This window comes from Parambassis ranga, chromosome 15, assembly GCF_900634625.1.
Source record: "Parambassis ranga chromosome 15, fParRan2.1, whole genome shotgun sequence".
Lineage (NCBI taxonomy): Eukaryota > Metazoa > Chordata > Actinopteri > Ambassidae > Parambassis > Parambassis ranga.
Window position 1 is genome coordinate 14,796,054 of NC_041035.1, and position 22,748 is coordinate 14,818,801.

The 22,748-nt window shown below is 39.4% G+C and overlaps 1 protein-coding gene across 1 annotated transcript in view; it reads left to right on the plus strand.

Moving 5' to 3' along the window:
* eys (eyes shut homolog) overlaps positions 1–22,748 on the plus strand; it is a 137,955-nt gene that overhangs the window by 41,932 nt on the left and 73,275 nt on the right. The window contains exons 21-28 of the mRNA XM_028423552.1: positions 228–341; positions 3,369–3,566; positions 5,074–5,195; positions 7,785–7,906; positions 8,616–8,875; positions 19,765–19,861; positions 20,220–20,327; positions 21,300–21,445. Of these exons, the coding sequence (XP_028279353.1) occupies positions 228–341; positions 3,369–3,566; positions 5,074–5,195; positions 7,785–7,906; positions 8,616–8,875; positions 19,765–19,861; positions 20,220–20,327; positions 21,300–21,445 (1,167 nt within the window). The remainder of the gene's footprint in view (positions 1–227; positions 342–3,368; positions 3,567–5,073; positions 5,196–7,784; positions 7,907–8,615; positions 8,876–19,764; positions 19,862–20,219; positions 20,328–21,299; positions 21,446–22,748) is intronic.

Sequence of the window (22,748 nt, forward strand, 5' to 3'; positions counted from 1 at the left end):
GTTTGGTATTAAAAGGTCTCCCCAAAAAAAAAGTTATTTGCAAAAAAGCACTAACCCAGTTATTTCAGGTTTATGTTGTTTATCTGAAATATTCAACTCTGATGAATTGATGGTAACAAGCCTGTCATTCTGCATAGACTGCTCATTAAGCATCACCTACGCAGACCTTTATGTCAATCACTCCTCAACATAACATATTTGTTAATCTGTGTTCTTCTCTGTCAAAGGTACCAAATGTGAACTTGACATTGATGAGTGTGCTTCATCTCCCTGCAAGAACGGCGCCACTTGCATTGACCAGCCTGGTAATTACTTCTGCCAGTGTGTGGCTCCTTTTAAAGGTAATGAGCACTGAGGGAATGGGGACAAAAGCAAAGTTAATTAACTTCACATACTATTATTTTCACCTGTCTGAACTCACTTCACATGTCTCAACAAAATTAGTACATCTTCATTTGCTACCTGTAGTTAAATAAAGAAAACTTAAGTAATTAAGGAGATGTAAGCTGCGGTTGATGCTCCTGCTGCTCAAGTGGCAACCTCTATCATTTGTAACGGGCTGAGTGTCACTGTGTGGCAAATTCACAGAAATGAAATGCTCACTTGATGATTTTATCATGCTATAAAACATTCAATAAAACATGTACAGACTGTTATAGGTGACTGCATTCAGTGTTATTAGTTATTCTATTTAGAGAAACACAAACAGAACGTGATGATGTCAGAATAACATATTTTTTAAACAACGTAACCCAAAGTCATTTTACACACAAAAAAATAGTTGAATACATAAATAAAACAGACTTTTACCATGTATACAACTAGTTGACTGCAGTGACACGTTCCTACTTAAATGTTAATCAGCCTCAGTTTTGGACGGCATTAGCTAGCAGCTAACAGCTAACTAGGAGCATTAAGCATGCAGCGCTTCAGACTCATCCTCAGACTCTGACCCCCATCAGTCCGGCTGCTCTGTCCTCTCTGTCGCCCACAGCTTTCTGTCCAGTTTGCTGACATGAACCAAAAACTTAGCTTTGATCAAAGATGTTGTATGGGCGGTAAGAGCTCTCACTCCAATGACTATTCACCGTCATACACACGTGTATGACCACACAATGAAACAAGTGGTCAGGAGAGTCAGACATCTGCCGTAAACAGGATCTTTGTTGTAAGACGATTTTTTTTAAAACATGACTTGTTTTATCCAGCAGAGTGAAAAACACTTAAAGTACTGTCGTGTAATCAGCTGATTTTAACAATGTAACTGTATTCTGATTACTATCTCTTTAGACTGTAACTGTAACGGATTACAGTTACTCATATTTTGCATTCTAATTATGTTACGTTGGTACATGTAATCCGTTACTCCCCAACACTGTGTATCACACTGTTGCTAGTGTGTTAGATTTATGATTTACACTGACAGACAAGCAGTCATTATTAATGACTGGAAACACATGTTGGTAGATAACATGTCAAAGGTGTGATAAGTAAAATGAAATAAAAACAGGCTGGTTGTAGACGCACTTATCCTAACAAACCAGTAAAGTAGAAGAACCTTGTTGAAAACCCAAGGACCATTCTGACAGATCTAATGAGCTCATTGTCTGTGAGATCTTCCTGGAAAGGACAACAGTCAGGGCAGCACTTCACAAATCCAGGCTTTACAGCAGAGTGGGGCCAGAAGGAAATTACTCCTGAAAAAGGCACATAGAATTTACAAAAAGGCACTTCAAAGACAGACTGGCAGCACAAGGAGGAAAATCCCAAGCTCTGATGAAAATGAAAATGGAAGTCTTCAGCTATAATTCAAAGCACTGTAGGAAGTAATGCAGAAATGAGGCACAGCTGATTACCCATGTAACACCATTTCGGCTGTGAGGTGTAGCAGTGGCCACTTCATAACATGAACTGTAGCTCTGCACTGTCAGGGATAAAACTGCATACCCAAGTAAACTCGGAGAGTGTCTGGCTTCACAATTTATTTATGTATTTTTTATGATAGCATTGCGGAATAGAGTGTAATTTATACATAAGGAAGCGTGCAATAGCTTTGTTGGTCAACAGCGGACTTTCAAAATAAAAGCCTCAAAACGTGAAATGTTAACATTTTTCATGGATGCTGTGGAAGTTTCATCATTTGGGGTGGGGTAACATCTTTTAATCCAAACCATGACCTTTTTTTTCTAAGGACATTTACAGTGATCGGACCGTTTGAAATTTTAAAAATACATTTCAGTATTGAACAGTAACAATGCTGCCAATTGGTTACTGTAAAAAGTAGCTTATGTTTCACCATGAAGAAAAAGAAGACTGTATCCTACACAGTTATTTAATACAATCAATAAATAGTATTTGTAATATCAAAGTCCATATTCCCTTCCCAATCATTTTCTGTGTAATAAGCTGACATTCAAAAGTAAACTTTCAGAACTTGTCAGACATATTTTAATAACTCATGGGTCAACCAGCTGAGGCTTCTGCTGGCTCAGCCGAAAGCCACACTGTGCCTTACATATAGTATAATAAACATACAGAACCTGTTAGGATTCAGCACTTTTTCCTTCAAATTAGAAACTGACTTCCTCAAGATGTTCACACTTTCTTCATGTGGATCTCTTTACAGAAATGATCAGAGGCAGGATATCATGTTATTCTACGTCTAGTTGTGCATGATCTTTTATTGCCTGGCTTGACTGATGCACTGCAGTTTCAGAACTTTGTTTCTTTTCTGTGTCATGCATGAGCCGTCTGTCTTGCTGTATGGCACTTTAATTTGTGTAGTTCCGACGCTTTTTTAAAACAAAATGACAGTTAAGTGGCACATAATGGTGCAAATGGAGACATGTAGTCACACATTAGTAATGAACTTGATGCAGCCACAGATATGCTTTTATTAGTCATTTTAAATCAGCATGAAACATGACAAGCACAAAATGTATTTTACCATTTATTGTAATAGTTTTTATGTACGTACTTTTATAAAAATATCTGACATTTCATTTTGAATGTTGTCACTTTAAATTGAGCCTTGATAATGTTTTTTCTTTGTGTTGCTACTTTAGTATTTCGTGACCGTTTTAAAATATATATCTCTGTAAAGATGAGCTCTGATTGAATGAATCGGCTCCTGCTGGTTCTTGGTAATCTTTTGAGGCTTTTCATCTGTCTCTTTGTTGATTTGTTTGTCCCTCTGTTCAGTTCATAAGCATGACACAGCATGTATTCTACCACAAGGACAAATTCAAGGAAATATATAAAATGGCTAATCTTTATTATCCACAGGTCCACCCAGTTCCGTTGAATTCGTTCACATATTCCTTTCCACTGAAAGGACCTTCTCTGTGTGTTTCTTTGCCTCACTCCAGGTCATAATTGTGAGTTCTTACCCTGTGAGGCCAGTAATCCCTGCGAGAATGGTGCAGTGTGTGTGGAGGAGTTGGATCAGGACCATTTCCCTTTGGGTTTCCGTTGTCACTGTCGCAGGGGTTTCACTGGCCCCCGCTGTGAAATCAATGTGGATGAGTGCAGCTCCAGCCCCTGTTTTCACGGCTTCTGCTATGATGGTAAGAAACAGCTTATCTTGCCAACATTCTTAATAACAGGCACTCAAGATGGAAGCAAAGCTTCACACACACACACACACACACACACACACAAACACTTTGCTCACTTGTAGCCTGACAGGCAGCATTCAACTGGGTCACCATCACAGATAATATGGCTGCTATGGAGTCATCCATGTGAGATGAGGATCTTGGACATTGCTTGCTGGAGCACACCTGATCAGTTCCTTAATGTGACTGTATATGGAAATCAATTAAACATCAATGTTTTGTGATTATTTGAATAATGGATGATAAATGACACAATGTGGATGGTAAATCTGATTTTATCTCTGTGTAGTCCATCTCTAGCATGGATAGTTTAAAAAGTCATTAATCACATTGATTAAAATAAATACTAAAATGTGTCTTTACTGTTCTGTTTCCAGTGTATTTTGGTGGAGTTATTTTATAATTACTGCCAAAGTTTGCATGCAGACTCCATGGTTCACTTCTTCCAGTATTCTTTTAGGTGTGATAAAAATAGCGATGGCTGTGGATCACTGTTCAAGCGGATCGCTATCTGCCCTTTGCAGTGCTAAAGTAAACCCTGCCCAGCTGTGTTGACCGGTTTTGAATGCAGCCAGTTCACTGTAGGTTAGTGAAGCCGGCCTCTAGGACCTATTGGCCAGTGCTCAGCAGCAAGCCAGCCAGCCAGCCAGCCAGCCACCAGGGACAGTGCACTGCATAGCCACAGTGGCGGGGATGAGTAATGCTGCTGCCACCCAGGACCTAAAGCATTTAATGAGAGTAATAGCATCTACACGCACCAAGACAGAGTGACAGCATAGATTACGTGGTAAATCTTTGGGATAATGAAGAATCCTGGGACCCTGACTGGGGAAGTAATAAATTCACTCCTGTAAGAACTGCAATTACCTCTGTCACTGGCTGCCTGTACCAGTGTTGTGTTGGAGAAACAGAATGATGCATCCCTCTTTAACATCATTAATAATTAAAGAGAGGGAGGAAGGAATGGATTATTAGACACAGGAGATTCCAACTTCTGATGGAAGAAACTGGCACGTTTGTAGCATCCAAAAAAAAAGGAGAAGCTACTCTCACTGTTTTTTTTTTTTTCTCCTTATTGCAAGTGTTGTTAAGAGTGTGGTAGCAAATGCTTTCACTGACAGAGAATAGGGTAAGTCCAGATTGGAGGAAAGTAGCAGGAGAGAAGAGGACTGAATGGCCATCGCAGACAAGTTCATTTAAAGATGGTTTAAGTGTCAAACTGTCAGACTAATGCACAGGGAGGTGACCTGAATCACTGGTGCAACTACAGGTTATACCGATACTTCATAAGTCTTTTATTTAATCGTGACTTACATTAAAATTGACTCATGCTGTTGATTATGCTTTATGCTTATAATCAGCACTTACCTGTGTAGTGATGTAGCACCCACTGAGAGATAAGTGAATTAATTTATGACGCAATGTGCTGTAATAACCCCGCTGCTTTTTCTTTTAGTCGTAGATGGCTTTTACTGCCTTTGCAGTCCTGGGTATGCTGGGCTGAGATGTGAGCAAGACATTGATGACTGCGTCAACAGTTTGTGCAGCAACAACTCAGTATGTAAAGACCTCCATCTGGTAAGTTGACACATGTTTGGCAGCTTAATCGAGTGCTTTTATGACCTTTTTAAAAAAGGCTAAAAAAATGTCCCAATGTCCTGTAAATCACTATAGTTGGTAAGTCTTTATTAAATATTGATAGATCTGAAACATGTAAGTTACACCATGTGATTACTGTTATGCAGCTTGAAAGCATTTCTGTTGCAATAATAATAAATTTAACCAACTGTGCAATAACATGAACAGTGTTTTACTATAAAACAAACTACATCTACATACATGACTCTGAACTACTGCAGGGAGGCTGCAGAGATGAGGTTTATGCACAGCAGCCGAATATGGCAGCCCTTATTGGTCTTAATGGGAAATTCAGCATGAGTACCTCATTATTGTATCTGCTAATAGACAAATTATGCCAATTGCAGTATGCCATTTATGCTGTGTGGGCCGAGCTTTTCATGCAACGTAATAAACGAAGTATACTCAGAAACACAATGCAGGAGTTATAATGAACATATTAAATATGATGCATGCTCATTAAAGTTGACCCATCAGTTGACCAGAAGGACATTTTTCACCCATGGTAGATTTCATCAAAGGGTTAATACTGATGAATATGGATCATAAGTCTAGCCCTCCTTCTTACCCTGCCAAATCATTTCAAATATATCTGTCAAATAGTATACTTTTTTCTTTTAAATCTACTTTAGGACTTCTTTTTGCACAGCACAGCCCTTCTTCTGTGGTAATCCAAGTGTCTTTAAGCCAATAACATTGATCTGTTGCAACTGCAAAAAGGCCTTGGGAACTGCATGCTGTTCAAACTCTGTGCAATGAGTACCAGGGGCCTTTTTTTCCAACAGCTGCTTATTTGCTAACAGATTGCAATAGTGAAACAGATGTGTCATTGATAGTTTTTTTCCTTCTTCTTTTACTTTTTCTACAATAACTTTAGGAGTAGGGTGCATCTTTAAAGTCAAAGCATATGTACATATGTAAGACAGTTTGAGAGATTTCTCAAAATAAATGTATTTTAATAATTTATACAGTACTTAGCTCGAATGTCGTCTTCCAGTTGTGCTTTTGCTTTATCCAGCAAATTTCCCTTTATCTACAATAACTCTACAATGCTGGACCACACATATATTTTATTTATAAATTGAACATATTGTTTTGAAGTAATGGTTTAATGTAAAAGCTAATAAATAATGAAATGCACATTTGGCCTTTTATGGTTCTGATGAAACACTATGGTGTGCCCACATTGAAATTCATTTTCCGAGATAAACTGGATGTGTCTGACCAGGATTTGATGCTGTATGATAAATTTCCAACCAATATTATTTACTCACTTTGTTCACCTTTCTTTTTTTCTGCTCATTATTCAAACAGGGCAAGTTTTTGGAAACCCCTTTCACATAGTCTTGTTTACAGTGCAGCTATTCCTCTCTCTGAATCGCTGTGTCCCGCAGAGCTTTAGCTTATTTTGGAGAATTGCAGTCCCTGAAGGTGACTTAGCAGCAAAAATGAGATTATGTTCTATTGCCAGGGGTAAGGAATTGGAGTCTCCTGGAGGTATCTAATTTATCACGAGATGACGGCATTGCCCCCCCACCCACCGCTGCTGCTACCACCACCACCACCACCATCCAGGCTACAGTGTACAAATTACATCAGACAAAGTTTAACAGCTCCCCTTCAGTGTATGAAATACAGATTAGCATGCATTCAACCAGAATCGCCCAGAACGCTTAGACAGGATGTTGGCAATGAGGAACCATAAAAGCAACCTTTGACCATGTCACTGCCTTTTTAAAGTACGCACAGACAATTGGGAAAGTAATGGACAACCAACCATTCATCCTGCATGCTGTGATTTATTATTGTATTGCAGATCGCAATGATAAAATAAAGGACAAATGCTACATATACTACTTTGGAATGTAGTATGTAAATGAAGGCAAAATATATAGATGATTAGCATAGTAGCTCGATGTAAATCTATTTCTCAATTGGAAGCATCGTAACAACAGAATGTCTTGCTTCCTTTTGTCTGTAAAAATTCCTCCACACAAAATCTGCAGCAGTAATAATGTGTGCTTGATAAAAGCTTGTACCATATACCTTGAATGGCACCGACGAAACAGGCTTGCATATTGTCCAGAGGGTGGGTGGTAGGAGGAATACATCTGCATAGCAGTAATGGGAAAATGTAAGACAAGCGTGACTCTTTCACAGTTTAAATACATTTCCACAGGAAAGATTTCTTTTCATGTGTTTGTGTGAGTAGGAGGTTTTATTCTGCAGTATTTTTTAAGAAAATTCACAGGAAGTTCATCAAGTGTATTAGGCAATGCGCCATTTGTTTTTCTAAAATGTAAGGTATAAATACATAAACAAATATGTGTCATAATGTCCCCCAACTGCTCCATAACAGCTTAATTAACAGCTTCTGCAGCCACATTCAGTGCTTGTAATGGTATGATACTGTGTCATAAAAAAAACTAACTGCCTCATCCATCCATTTCCATAAGAAAAGACAAGTGCATGTGAAGTGTCACTATATTTTGTTGTTTATCTAGTAGTCTTTTCTTTTTTTTGTTGCAGACTTATGAGTGTGTGTGTCATCCGGGCTGGGAGGGGGAGTACTGCCAACGAGAAATTGATGAATGTTTATCACAGCCTTGCAAAAACAACGCCACCTGCACAGACCTTCTCAACAGCTACAAGTAGGTGTGCAAGCTGGCTCAGAGGCACTGTCCTCACGAGTTGCATCATTCATGTAATAAATGCAAAAAAAAAGAAGTCGGTTGGATGTGTCCTTCCGTTGGCAACGGAGATAATGAATTGCAGATGGCAGGTAAAACAAATGAGTCAATCAATGGCTCACAGCATGAAAAGGTTTCAGGGGATCTGTGACTCATTTGAGGAAAAAGACGGTGTATCTGCTTCGGCTAATGCCCCTCTCTCGCTGGGGAGACATAAAACTGCTTCAGGTGGAAAAGTTGGGGAATGGAAAGGAATGCAAGGTGGAGTAGCTGGTAGTGCTCGGGTACTCACTGCCACCAAGTGGAATATTCACCTGCCTTAAGAGCAGATACTTTAGATTCACACACACACACACACACACTTGGTTTCTCCATCTGTGTCTAGTGTGCATACATTTCCATTTAATCCCCACTCAGCGTTCTAACTTCCTGTGTCCTACATTCAGCTGTCCAGAATTAAAAGCTGTTCAGACCAGTGCTGCATTTAACCTGTGAATTTCCCACATTGATCCGGGAGAGCAGTTCCTATACATGGTGTATGGTGGTTTATCCACAGGTCCACACAGTAGCAGTGCTATATCAATGTAATTATCCTCACAGAGAATGAATCTATTTAGGATTTGTTTTCACAAAATGACCTTTACAGTGTTTTATCTCCTCTGTGTCCAAGGTGTTTGTGCTCACCAGGCTGGACAGGTGTGGACTGTGCCGAGGATGTGAATGAGTGTGATTCTGGACCCTGTCTAAATGGAGCTCAGTGTCAGGAGTCAGACGTACCTGGGGAGTTCTCCTGCACCTGTCCCCCCTTCTACAGCGGCCCCTTGTGCAACCAGCCTTATGACCCCTGTGACCCCCTCCACAATCCCTGCCTGCACAACTCCACCTGCCTGACACGCTCCAATGGAACGGCCTCGTGCAGATGCCCAGCTGGTGAGTGAACACGTTGAACATGTAGCCGCAGCCTTGCACTCGTCGTGCTTTTATTTTAGCCCATGTTTTGTGCTTAAACTGCATCATTTTGTTGAGTTACAAAAGGCGTCATTTCAAAGGGAAAAGGCGAAAAATGTTCCTGTCACCGTTAAGCACTCATTGTTTTTATCTTTTCTCTGAAATGGATAAGGGTTTCCAAACAACAGAGACAATGAATGCTTTCATGTGCATAAATCACTCTGCTCACGCTTCTAAAGAAATAAACAAAACATAGCTTTTTCAAGTGTTTAATATTCATATCAACAGGGGAGTGGACAAATATGCTTACTTTATGCAAATCTATGTGGTTATTATTGCAACAATCCAAAACAATGTCAAATACTGACTAGAATTTTTTCTTCAGAATAGCCACATAAGTACTTAATGCTCAAAAATTATGTTAAAACATGGGTGTTTGTAACTTTTGGCAAATGATATTGACATTGAAATTAACCCCTTGCAGGAACAGTTAGAGAGAGGGAGAGGGAGAGAAGGTTTTCATGGGTTCCTCTTGTAAACACATGATAAAGATATTGTGGATTGATAGTGGATGGACTCATTCTTCCACACAGTTATAATTTATAAAACAGAACTCCTAAGGCTAAAATACTGGCAGCCTGGGTCTGTGTGGGAAGCCTCAAGTTTTAGTTTTAGTCTTATCATCACTTTACTGACTGCTGCATCCAGCAGTTACAGCTATGGGCCCAGCCTAAGGTTACATTTACAAGACATGCATGTGTTAATCACACATCAAAAAATTAGTGGTGCTATAAAGAACATACGTTAACTTTGATTTTTTTTTCTGTCCCTAAACTGGCAACATATTGGCTATGTTCTGACTACCAGGCTAAAGCAACTTAAATCTGATTATTTGTAATCAATAGAGTAGAATAGCACAACAGTGCCTCCAACAGCTCTCAAAACTTTTCTTTTGCTTCTTGCTCTTGCTCTCCTCTTGAGTACTTCTTTCAAAAATGCACTGTAGAAACTATAATCTCCATTTCTCCTGATACAGTATATGCCAGATTTGACAGACCCTTAGTGGTCGCACAAATACAATATTTTTTGATGATTTCATGTGAATGCGAACCATTAAGATGGGTAAATCTGATATGCATAAAAAAAAATCTGGATTGAAACATTGGGCTCGTAATGTGATTGTAGCCACTGATTGTGTGTTAAAAATGTGTAGTTGTATTGACTGTAGTACATATTTCCTATATTTTCCTGTAACAGTAAAAGTTACAGTACAGAAAGACCCAGATAACTTTAATGCTTTGCCTGGTCCTGTCTGTCTCTTTGCTGGTTATGTGCATCATTTTGGGTGTGCATTTGTTGTTGTTGTTGTTTCCAGCATGCTCGTACCAGTATCAAATAGGGCTATATAAACTCTATAGTTTGTGCTGTGGGCTGTGACTCACAGTTTGAATCCATAGCAACAGACAGGAAGACACAAGGATATAACAACTGTGGGTCAGTGTCGATAATACAACACTGCAGTATTGCGTCCATTGAGATATTTAGTCACGTTACAGTACTTTGTTATATAAAACACTAGTTGTAACTCAGCTCAGGTATGCCCGTTCACTCAGGCTACACGTTCAAATCTGTTTCATGTTTGCAAGCTCAGTCAGGTTTCTAAAAAAAAAAAAAAAGAAAAATTAAAAGAAAAAAAATCTGTGATTCATGACAGCGACCTATTTCTTAGTTGAAATAACCTGTTAGGGTGTTAATCAGTGAGCTGTTGATAACTTCAGAACTTCAAATGATACAGTGTTTCAACAGTCAGACTTATCAGTGTGCAGGTTAAGATGCTATAGGGTAGTGCTGCACCTAATGGCTCTATCAGCACAGAGATGAAAAGATGTTGCCAGATATAAATAGAGCAGCGGGGTTAGTTTCAGAAGGCTTCCTTGGAGAGGAATAGGAAATTAGGTGCTGGCTGCATACATTACACCAAGAGCTTTGCGTGGGCTTGGTCGTTTTCACTTCACACAAGCATTGTGACTCACTACTCTCCATTATTATTCACCATAAATCCATCCTACATAGCTACTACTCAACAAACACAGAGCTGTTACACAACCCCATGGCTTGATCCCAGTGCAGCAATTTTTAAAGACTTGTTATTTACCACTGAGTGTAGGTTATTTGTCAAGGAAATTATCTAGCCCTTACATTATTCCCAAGCCTAATTAAATTGGAATTTGTCTGCCTGTGTCAGATTTACGGCCATAAGCAAATTTCATCCCACACACTGATGATGGACACCGCACACTGAACTATGTCAAGGTTAACTCGTTATAAAATCAAACTTGTTTTTTTTTCACACATTGTCTTGTAAAAATAATAAAAATGCAGCTACTCACATCTCTAATTTATTCTACGTGTGCCTCACAATACAGTTTACAGGTATGCGAACAACAAATCTGCATTAAAATTCAAAACCTCTTATCTACGTTTCAAGTGATTGGTGTACAGCAGGTTCGCTCTCCAGCACAGACGGTGTGTGTGCTCTTATACAGTGTTGGTGTCATGACAGCTGCACCATGGTCAAATATGCCTCCGAATAAACATGAGCGTTTGTGCTGTTAACAAGGATCATTCGTTTCAGAAGGGTAGCTGTTTCACCATTTTAACAGATTTATCATTTAACTTTATACAAAACAGGATGCCTAATGTACTTAAATACTAAATAAAACAGTGTAGGTGTGTCATGTAGGATAATCAATATAGGCTGAAAAATACTTTTTGTAATAGCCCAAAAAATCTATATATAATATATTTTTTAAAAAATATATTTTTTAAGCCACACTTAAGCCACTGCAATGTTGGGATGATTACTTTTGAAATGTAATTCAGTACAGATTACATTGCCTTAAATGTAATTATTGTATATTATATTAGAAAAAGCAAGTATCACATTTTAAAAGTAGAACCCAGGAGTGAGTTGTTTGTAGCTGTATACCTGCCACAGATACACAAAGCATAAAATTAATATATTTTTACTGAAAACTGCACTCTGAATATGATCTGTTTAAATTAGACCTGTATGTAAACATACGTATTCATCCTTTATAAACAAAATATTAATTGATTACTAACTGTTGCATGTGAAGTGTCTGAAGTCTCCGACAGTGTTTCAGTACTATAAAAGTAACTACAGACATTCCAGCCATCTGTTGGCTTAATGGTTGCAAACACACCACGGCACCCTGCAACATAAAATCCAATATTCCCTCTATTACAGCCTATTCTGCCAATTTTATAGGAGCTGTTTGTGTGTTTGTTCACTTCGTAACAAATAGCAAAAGAGGCTCTAGTTTAAAAATGATCCTCATGAGACAACAGCAAAACTCAGATAGTGAATGGTCTCTGTCAAACTTTTCATTGCCGGTCCTATGACAGTATCTAATCTCAGTTGACAGGGGTCGTTTATAAAAGATAAGCACTTTAACAGTAAGTCTAATGGTCTTTTTTTTCCCCCTTAAACTTGCTGTGCTGAATGCTTTACAAAGATGAGTGTGTGGCCATAGTTTCCTTAGGACACTTCACTAGACTATATCATGTAAGAAAAAGGTTGATGTAGCAACTTTAGTGTTCATCAGGTCAACAGGAACAAAGAGGCAGCCATTAGGACATTTCTACTGGGAGTGGCATTAAAGCGATTTGTGAAACACAGCCACAATGGAAATGAGTTTTGTCTACAAAGGTGCATAACAACCCACGGGCCAGAACAAAACCTCAGCTTGCTGAAAAGGAGAAGCAGTTATCCCTCTCGTGATTGTAGAGGGCTCCTGCAGGAGGTTTTTGTTCTTGCTAGCACCAACTGTCTGTTGAGGCTCTGGCCAGGAGGCCTAAGTCATCTTGCCTGACCAGCACAGATGTTCCACTTTCCCCTTAATGAGCAGCCTCAGCAGGGAGTGCCAAACCTGATAGAAGAGCAACCTGAAAATGAGAGAGTTGGGGTAGAGGTTGGGGTGAGGGGGTTACCGGTCGACAACTACAACAAATGAAACAAACAACACTGTACTGTACTGTAGCCTCGGTACACGGCAGCCACATCAGATTTTCTGCCCTGTACACAATAGGCTTCAGCAGGCTTTAGTGTCCTTGTTGAGTTCTCTTTGGGCACAGACATGTGTAAACTACAACATCCTATCAAGGACCTTTGCTGCGTGTCCTTCACATCTGTAATGCTCCTGCATGGTGCTCTATACATTGCTGCTTAGATGAGGTTTGTGGGGCTACTCTTTGTGTTTATTGTCAGCTTTCCCATGCAAACAATGCTGCAGTGTAATGTTCTGGTGCATTGTTCTATTACATAGGCATTGTTTACACGCACTATATAAGTTGTTTGTAGATTAAAAAAAAGAAATGCGGGTAATGGAATGTTTGTATTTGCACTGTTATATTATATTACAGGCTTAATAATGTTATATAATTTTCATCTCTATGTCCATTGCCATCTTACTATTGGGTAACAAGTTGGCATATTTCATTGTTAAGAGTGAGCTATGGGGTACAGTGACTTCTATCCCTCTATATTCCATTGCATACAGTGAAGAAAAGTGATTTCTGCAGCACAGGGAATTAATTTAAAAGCCTGTGTGGTCCCTTTACATGCAAAAACCATTCAGTCTCCATGGCTCAGAATATCCCCAGAGGTGTTCCTGGCCAGATGGAGAACAAACCCCTTTATTTGCATGGCATGCTACAGTAGCCTTCACCTTCCACAAGATTGAGATTGTGTCCTACCAAACAGTTGGTTAATGAGCTGCCGTGGAGGTAAGCCAACAAGAGAACTGACACATACCTAATATGATATTGAAAAAGATTTGTTGAGTCTATGCGTTTGCCAAAGATGTGTTGTCCCTGCATGCATTTTAAGCCATTCTTCTCTTTTATGGAGGAAGTAGACAATATGACTTACAGTAGAGGTGTCTCAGTTTATAAACCAGATGCCCTGCCAGATGTATGTGAGCATCTCTGTTTTTCTTGTTGAAATATATATATAACGCATGCACATCCACAAATCTTATATGGTGTGTGTAAAAGAAGAAAAGCACCACACTCATGAGAGTTACCTTCGGTATACTTTGGATTGCTTCTGCATTATCATACATTATTATTGCATGTAAGATTATGTAATGATGAGTGTGGCATTCACACAGTAGTTCGACCTATAGCTGACCGAACCCAGGGGCCACTGATAATGATTTTTATTTAGAGTAAAAATGATGAAAAATAAAACTCCATGAAGAGCTTTATCTTATTTTCTCTGACACAGCATTGAATGGATAAACATAGCAATAACATAAATCTTGAACGCAAGAAATAATAGGCTGTAAGGATTTATCTAACATGCTAGCTAAGCCAATGATGCTAAACCATGATGGCGTTTATTGGAAAAAGGCTCCTTTTATTATTACTTTCTATTTAAGAATGTGGCAGTATTCTAATAACCTTTCATGTTAAAGCAGCCTTTCATGTATTGCATTCTTCTTCATGTGCATGGATACATTTCATTATTCCCTAACACTGACTATACACTTTAGGCCTCCAAAATAACCTTTTCTCACCACAGTGGGATGAAAGATGTTGCAAAGAAATCTCTTTCACAGAATAATGGAGTGAAGAGTGAAGAAGTCAACACCCATATTGTATTTTAAGCAAAGTTCATAGCAGCATGTAAAACTCTGAGAACTACTGTCTAGTCTAATACTCTGAAAGTGAAGCCACACAGAGAAGCAAGAATATATTAAATTGCGGCAGGTGTTGAACCTCAGTATGAGAGCGCGCCCCTTTGGTAGGTAAAGGTCGCAGCACACTCCTGATATTCTATTGCTGAGGGCAAAAGGTGCTTCTTTCTTCCATTTTTTGCTTTGAGAGCTTTGTTTGAAGCCAACACAACAGCTGCATAAAAGGCAGGAAAAAAGCATCAATGATAATACTGTGGTATCAGAGGATTTCCCTTCATGAACATTCTCAGTCATTAATAGCTTCAACTACATTGGTGTTTAACCCCTGAATGCTTCACAGCAGGTAAAAATACCCCAGTGGTCTCTATGTAGATCTGTAGAGACTTCCTACAGTGCTGACAGAACACACTGATTTAATGTAGCATATGCCCAGAGCATGGGCTTTACTCATGTATTTCTTGATGATGCTTGATTGGACCCAGTCCTGTACATACTATAATTAGCAATACCCTGTACACAGACATGTGCACTAGAAAGCATGATGATGACCTCCTGACAGCGGGCACATGAGCACCTTTGTTTACTGTGGTTGACTAAACAAAACAACTTGAAAAACCTGAAGAAAATTAATTTGTGCAACTTCTTAACAATGACGAGTACCAAGGATGTTGACTATACATGACATACAGTATATATGGTCACACTGCACAGCATGTGATGACCCTCCTGCTGTGCAGACAGTGCACAAGATATGAAGACAAACCTGTATGCTTACATGATCTGTAGAGGTGATGTAAGCATGCGGAATGTGGGGGTAAATGGATATTGCGTGTTAGTGTGCATCAATTCATAATTGTTTATATCAGAGATCGCTGTAGTTTGGACAACCATCAGATGATGGCAGAGGCAGTTTTCTTTTTAACTACATAGACATTTCTGTATTGCAGTTAATTGCCAACATATCTTTTTATAGTTTTATAGAGCATGTGCATCAAAAGGGATGTTATGTCTGTGGTTGTGTCAATATGCCATTGAAGAACTGATGAAACATGCAGTTCTCTGCAGTTACATGTGTGTTTTTGTGCTGTTCTTGGCTGTTGGTCTTATTGAAAATGTTTTATAATGTCTTTAAAGTCTTTAAAGTCTTTCTTCCTCAGTGAAAATTTCTGATGTGCCTCATTGACGCTTGATAAAATACACGGCTGTATGAAAGCATCTCATGACTGCTGTAAGAATGAGGTTACAGACAATGTGACCTTGAGCTGTGCATTACTGAAGATACACACTGTTTCTCTATGCTGGAATATTGACTTCTGACTATTTTTTTTTTTGTTTTGTTGGCAAATGTGCACAATCCACAATAAGTTTAAACTAATGACATTGATCCAGTCAGCTGCTGTTTGTTGCGATTTTACTTGTAAAATACTAAAATATAAATATATTTGTTGCCATTTGACAATATGAACATATGTAGCAAACCCTAATGCTAACCAAAGGGCTGCATGGAGGAGGCTGTGGGGTGTTGCTAAGAAGTAATATTTTAATAGAGTTTAAAAGTTCATACTGATATCAGTGTGCATCTTAGGAGGCAAGTTGTATAGATGGCTTATATTAAAAAAAAAAATCATCTCACATATTTCCATTATTGTAGGTCGTTTAATGGGGATGCCTGTCTTTGGCGTAGACCTCAGAGACTAGACATCTGCGCCCAGACTGTTCCACCCTGCTCTTTCCTTACACTTCTTCCTCTCTCAGCATTTAATTCTGGTACGCATGGATTGGAGGGAATGGTCTGAGTGTGACAGAATTAATGCAGATGTTAAAATCTTTCCTGGTATGAGTTTGTTATAGTTTGCAATGCTGCCTGTTTGTCAGGTTATCCTGGCCGAAGTTTACCGCATGTGAACACAGCCACAGTAAACGGTGTCCCTTTTGCTTGCACACAGCACTGTTAGAAAGAGGTTAGTGGCTTCATTTATACATAATATATAAAAATAGGCCTCGGTCTGGAACAGCTGTACAGTAAACAAATTTTAAGTAAACTCAGTGTTTAATCATTTTGTGCCTTCATTAGCGGAGCTGAAGAGGTGGTCCAGGTGTGGAGCGGTGGGGTAAATTGGCTGCACTAGCTGCTGTTTACATGCAAAAAGATTTCTATTCTTAACCCACTTATTCAAGTAACCCAGTTTTTTGGTGTTTGCATGTGAAGGACTCACCGGTCCGCCTGTTCTCCACAGCCATGATGAGTAATTTGATAACTGCTGCATCTGTCCACCACTTATTTAGTGCCATGTTTGTTTTTTGCATACAAAAGAATTCTGTGGTTACATAATTTAAGGGTTACAGGTTTGATAGATTGATGTGGTGTTCTCTAATTTTAGACAACAAAATTCATGGTGTCAAAATGTTTAACACGAACATCTAGCTCATTTTTAAACACCACTGTCAGATAACCATCTCACCACAGCGGTAACGAGCATGTCCCAGCCGTGTTCATTATTTTTTCGAGTACCCTAGGAACATTTTTCTCTCTCTGCTCCCTGCAGTGTTGCTGTATTTGGCTGTTGGTTGTTTTCTTTGCATATGGATGTGTTTCCACACTTGAAGATGTATTTGTGTTCTCATGGTTTAAGTTTTGTTAAATCAGCTGTGCACATTTCATCAGAAAAACCGGTGTCGCAAAATCGAGGAGCAATAGCGGGCACGATCTCCCAGTGCCTGTGTGGGTTTCCTCCGGGTACTCCAGCTTCCTCCCTCCCTCCTATTCTAAAGACATGCTTGTTTGGTCAATTGGTCACTCTAAATTGCCCGTAGGTGGGTGTGGATGGTTGTTTGTATGTGTATGTTGCCATGTGATGGACTGGTGACCTGTCCAAGGTGTACCCCGCCTCTCAGCTGTAGAAAACTGGTATAGGCTCCAGCTCCCTGTGACCCTGCACTGCAGGACAAAGCGGGTGGATGGAGTCATAATAGATGAGAATAGAACTCTAAAACAAAACTCTCAAGCCTCTCAGTTCCAGCATGACAATCCAGCACCGATTAAGCCACCAGTGACATCTGACATTTGATGTATGACAACACACAGATGACACCACAGACATGGACCATCTATATTGCACAAGTGGCAAGTTATGTAATTTTAAATGATCCTGTCTAAAGACCTGAAGATAGAAACGTAGCACACCAAATTCGCACCCTTCAAATGAAGACATTCCTCATGTTTCAATTGAAATGTCAATCAAAGTTAGTTCACGATCCACTAGGGATTACCCACAATTTCTTCTCCTCGGAGACATTTACTGGCAGCAGCCGTGATCACACACTGTAGCTCGCACCAGATGATGGAATGACTACGTGAGCACGCGCCTTGGGTATCCCTCTCTGTACTCTGTCAAAGAGAAGCCTCCAGTCACTGCTTAGTGGCAGAAGATGCATTACATTGCAGTGACATTCGAAATAGTCCCCAAGGCGCTCCACCATTGCTGTGACTGACAGACCAGCTTGGGAAACCTGTACTGTCCCATAATTCACCAGATGCTCTGTGCTCTCTGTGGTCTCGTGGATTCGCTCTCATTCTTACATCCCTAGGTGCACATAGCTGTGTCACTGTCACTGCCATACCTTTTTTTATTAGCGTCATGATGATCACAGTCTAATTGCTTACACTTTCTGCATGAATGTAATTTTTTATCATTTACAGTAGATACAGAAAGCACAGGCAAAATGACAAAACATTATTTGCGGTTAAATTATATTATATAAAGATGCATTAACTTCCAACCTCATTGCACAGGAGACCTTGTGACATTTATGGTGAAGAAACAGGCAGAATGAAAAATGAATATGTGCAATATGTCTTCATGTTTATTTCACTTTCTCAGCTGGGAATTATAGTCCAAATGTATGTAATGCTAATTTGAAGTAAGACAAGAAAACACCAGGAGCACAAACACTCATTATAAGATAATACATTTGTTTTAACCCTTTGCAATAGTGTGCTTGCATCACTTTTAATCATGCGTGGCAGACGGTGCACCGCAGGGCCAGCCCTATGGCTGTCTTTGGGAGTCTGGGCTCACAGTTTTAATGTTGTTTGATAGCAGAATTGTAAAGAAAATAGGTTTTATGAACAGTTGCCCTTAACACTGCATTCATTCACAAAAGGCTTTTTTTTTTTAAATATAGACACTATACAAAGGGCTGGAACTTGCTATATCCTTTAGAATATTTTGTGGAGAATGTAGAGACAGAAAAAAATGCTTAAAAATAAATACAGCTATAAATTGCTAAATAAAAAAAGTAAATCAAAAATCTAAAATAGAAATACATACTAAAACTATTCTAAAAATATAAATATACGAATTTGATATAAAGGTTATTAAATACTGCAGCAAATTAAAACAGCAATGTCATTTTTTCATAATTAATGTCAAAAATGTGTTTACATTTTTTAAATTTAAATGTTGTACTTAATTTAAACTTGACAATCCGATTTTCCATTATTTGCATCTGTATTTGCTTGTTAATGTTAATTTCTATATTTCTATATATATATATTTGTTTTATATTTTATATATATATTTTATTTTTATGCATTTTATTTTGTATCATGCATGGTATAAATACTTCAGCTGAAAACCATCTAATGGATCAGACCAAAACTCGAGCAGTAGAGGAATACCTCCAGCAGGCAGAACATTAAGGCTCCCAGGCTGCCTTCAAATGTACAACAAAACATCCATGCTGATCTGCTTAGCCATCCTGCCCCTCAACCCCCTAATGAACAAGGGCAAAAGAGCTCTTGGGCTTAGCCTCTCTCTCTTACCCTAACTTAACAAGATGTCCCCCTACTCGCTCGCCGTCTCACACACACAGACACTTATGCACACATATGCACACAGACACACACCTCCCAAACCCCAAACCACTAACCCACAGACCAATCTGTCTGTGGCACTAAAGTATTATTAGACTTACACACTCTCAAAGGGGAAACAGTGAGTGCTGAGAGCTGGAAGATGAGATATGCTACAGGGGCTACTAGTTCCATTAAAATGGCATTCACTGGGGCCTTTGTTATCATCGGCCCTGACGTTTTCAGGATGTAGTGGGGTTTGCTGATCCATGACCATCTCATCTATCTTTCAGGATTTGAAGGAAGTTGGTGTGAAATTGACACCAATGAGTGCAGTTCAAATCCATGCCAAAACCAGGGCAAGTGCGTGGACCGGGTCAACAGTTACAGGTAAAAACTGTTATCCATAACCAGCTTTTCATTTCATAGAAGGCAAGTAAAGGGTCAGGATTTTCATGTGATTGATTTTTAGATCGCCTCCAAATCCTGTATGCATGTCTGGCTATTATGCAGTCTTTTCCAAAGTAGATTCCCTGTGCTAACATGTGTTCTGACTTTGCACCTTTTTGCTTATATTTAATAGATGACAGTAGCATGTAGCATTATTGCACAGTGCAGTCTAAATATGATGTGCAATTAATATGGTATGTGTATAAATTCTTTTTACTCTTTGTATGTGGGAAACTGATAGCTCCTCTATTTTTCATCTGAGAAAAAAAAATCAATATTAATGATTTTTCTTTTCCAGCTGTGATTGTAAGATGGGATTTTCTGGCCTTCACTGTGAGCAAGACATCAATGAGTGTGCCTCTAACCCTTGCAGCAATGCAGGTGTTTGTCAAAATCTTGTGAACATGTAAGTATGACTGGAATTCTTTCTCTTTATTTCTTTGACTTTGCACCTCTGTGTGTGTGTGTGTGTGTGTGTGCGCGCTCAAAGACCAGGCAGAATTAATTTTCTTGTTTTTATTTCAAAAGGCAAAATGAATAAAATCATTCTCCCTAAGAAAACATATGAGGCGTTGGTGTTCCTCTTCAAAGTGTTCCAGTTTATATAACAAGCCTGTCTTCATCCTTGACACACATAAGCTGCTATTCTAAAGACAGAGACTGAATTCAGCAGGAACACATCATGTATCTAGATTGGGCTTTACTCCACTGGTGCTTCTCTCTGCTGTGCTTAATGGGAGCCCCGGGGCTTCCAGGCTTAGTCGGACAGATGGGTAGAGAAGTCCCAGGGCCAATTTGAGTCCTAAATGGTTTGTCTCCAGTTTGTCTCCCGTCATGATTTCGCTCCCATGTGACCTGGCCCCGCTCAGAGCACTCCCCTGATTGCACAGTCCAGGGAGTTCACATCAGGTGTGTTTTAACCTCACTGCCCACCGCATGCTTCTATCTCCATCTCCCTGACCCAACAAGGCGAACAAGTCCATCTGTACTGATGAATCAGACTCTGCAGTGTGCGCATCGGGCCCTTGCTACTTTGTATTTACACATTCCCCTTTTTTTTAAGATGCAGTATGGCTGTCTCCATAGAAAAATGTCCATTTTTAAAAATCTAAGCTCAAATCTGATCTACACCAGCACAGATGTGTCTAATTGCTTGTTTTCCTATGACATCACTTTCAAACACTATAACCATTCTCCTCTGAGGTGTGTGGTCAGATCCTTCATTGCAGAGATCAAACATGATTTAAATTAGAGACTATAATTGCCAGCACACACATGCACTTTTTTAATTGCTTACTGCATGCTTTTAAGTTACAGTATGAACTGAGCACCACTGTGCTCCCACTCAATTCCTTAATGATTATCACATCTTCCTTAGGTTCCAGTGCATTTGCCCTCCTGGTTATTTTGGAACGCTGTGTGACCTGGATGTGAATGAGTGTGAAGTTTCACCTTGCCTACATGAGGGCATCTGTATCAACACGCCCGGGGGCTTCCACTGTGTCTGTCGTCCTGGATACTCAGGTAGCTCTTTTGCCCTTAGGTGACATGAAGATCAATATGAGAGTCTAAAAAGCTTATCATGACTGCTGCTGCTGCTGCTGCACGCCATCGAGGCAACTCTGACACAGATCTGGCTTAGTGCAAAAAAAAAAAAAAAAAAAAGAAACTCCACAATGGCTCTTTTTAATTAGCCCGCCTGCCTCTGCAAGATACAGTGCCTGCTTTTCAGTAAGGCTAACAAGAGATAAATTCATGTCACCTGCTTTATCTGATGAAAACTTCTCAGTGTCTGTTAGTTGCCTTGATTTCATTTCATCAGCCCCTTCAGTCTCTGAACACTATTGTTGTTTTACTTCAATCCATTTGTCTTATTTTTCACTCAGACGGATATCGAGCTATTTTAACGCGCACGTGCGTGTGTACGTGTGTGCGCTCTATCCAAAGCCGATTCCTGTCAGGTACTGGGAAGATTAATTTCATTTGTCTTCCACACTGTATCATCAATTTATCCTTCCCCAGTTGAGAAAGAAGGGGGGGAATCTCTGAGGTATTGCTACTCTGGAGAGCAGAACCTGACACGCATGGCCCAATTCCCACAGAAGCAGCTTTTATTATTAGGCCTACGCACAGCATAGTACAAGTCATTACTTTTTCTGTTGCTCTAAGCTCATCTGAGGAAACAGGGTTCCCCAAGAGAGCAAGTGGCCAGCGGATACAGTTTGGATTGGCTCAAACCAACTGGAACTCATACAAAATATTTGCTCTAGTATCATATGTTAACAGCAACTTTTCACAAAAAAACACACACACAAAAAAGTTCTTTCTGCTTTTGTTTTAAAAGTAATTCTCCCATTGTATTAATCACAGGGTCCGATTGGAGTGGATTGAAATGTTGTGCCGCTTCTTCTGCTGCTGAAAGGCGGTAACTCGCTGTGTCACTTGATGGTATTAACATTATTTGCTTCAGGCATCAGGGAAGTCAAAGGTTTTTTTTTTGTTTTGTTTTGTTTTTATTTTTTGCATATCAAATGCCAAAATTCATTTTGCCTGTAGCAGTTGAAGCCTCTTACTAATAAATCAGTGCGGTGCTATCAGCCCACCCTCAAAGATGTGATTAAGCTATAATGACACTTTTATTTCCTCCTGCATCACACTACCTGTATTGGAAGCTTCTTCAGTGCACCTGTCTTAAAGTTATATATAAATATATAAATATAAATCACAGCAAAAAAAGTTTCTGGTTCAAACCTGCTGGCTGCCCGGGGCCTTTTCGGAGTTTACATGTTCTCCACATGCCTGCGCAAGGATAGGGTCCAGCTGTGGA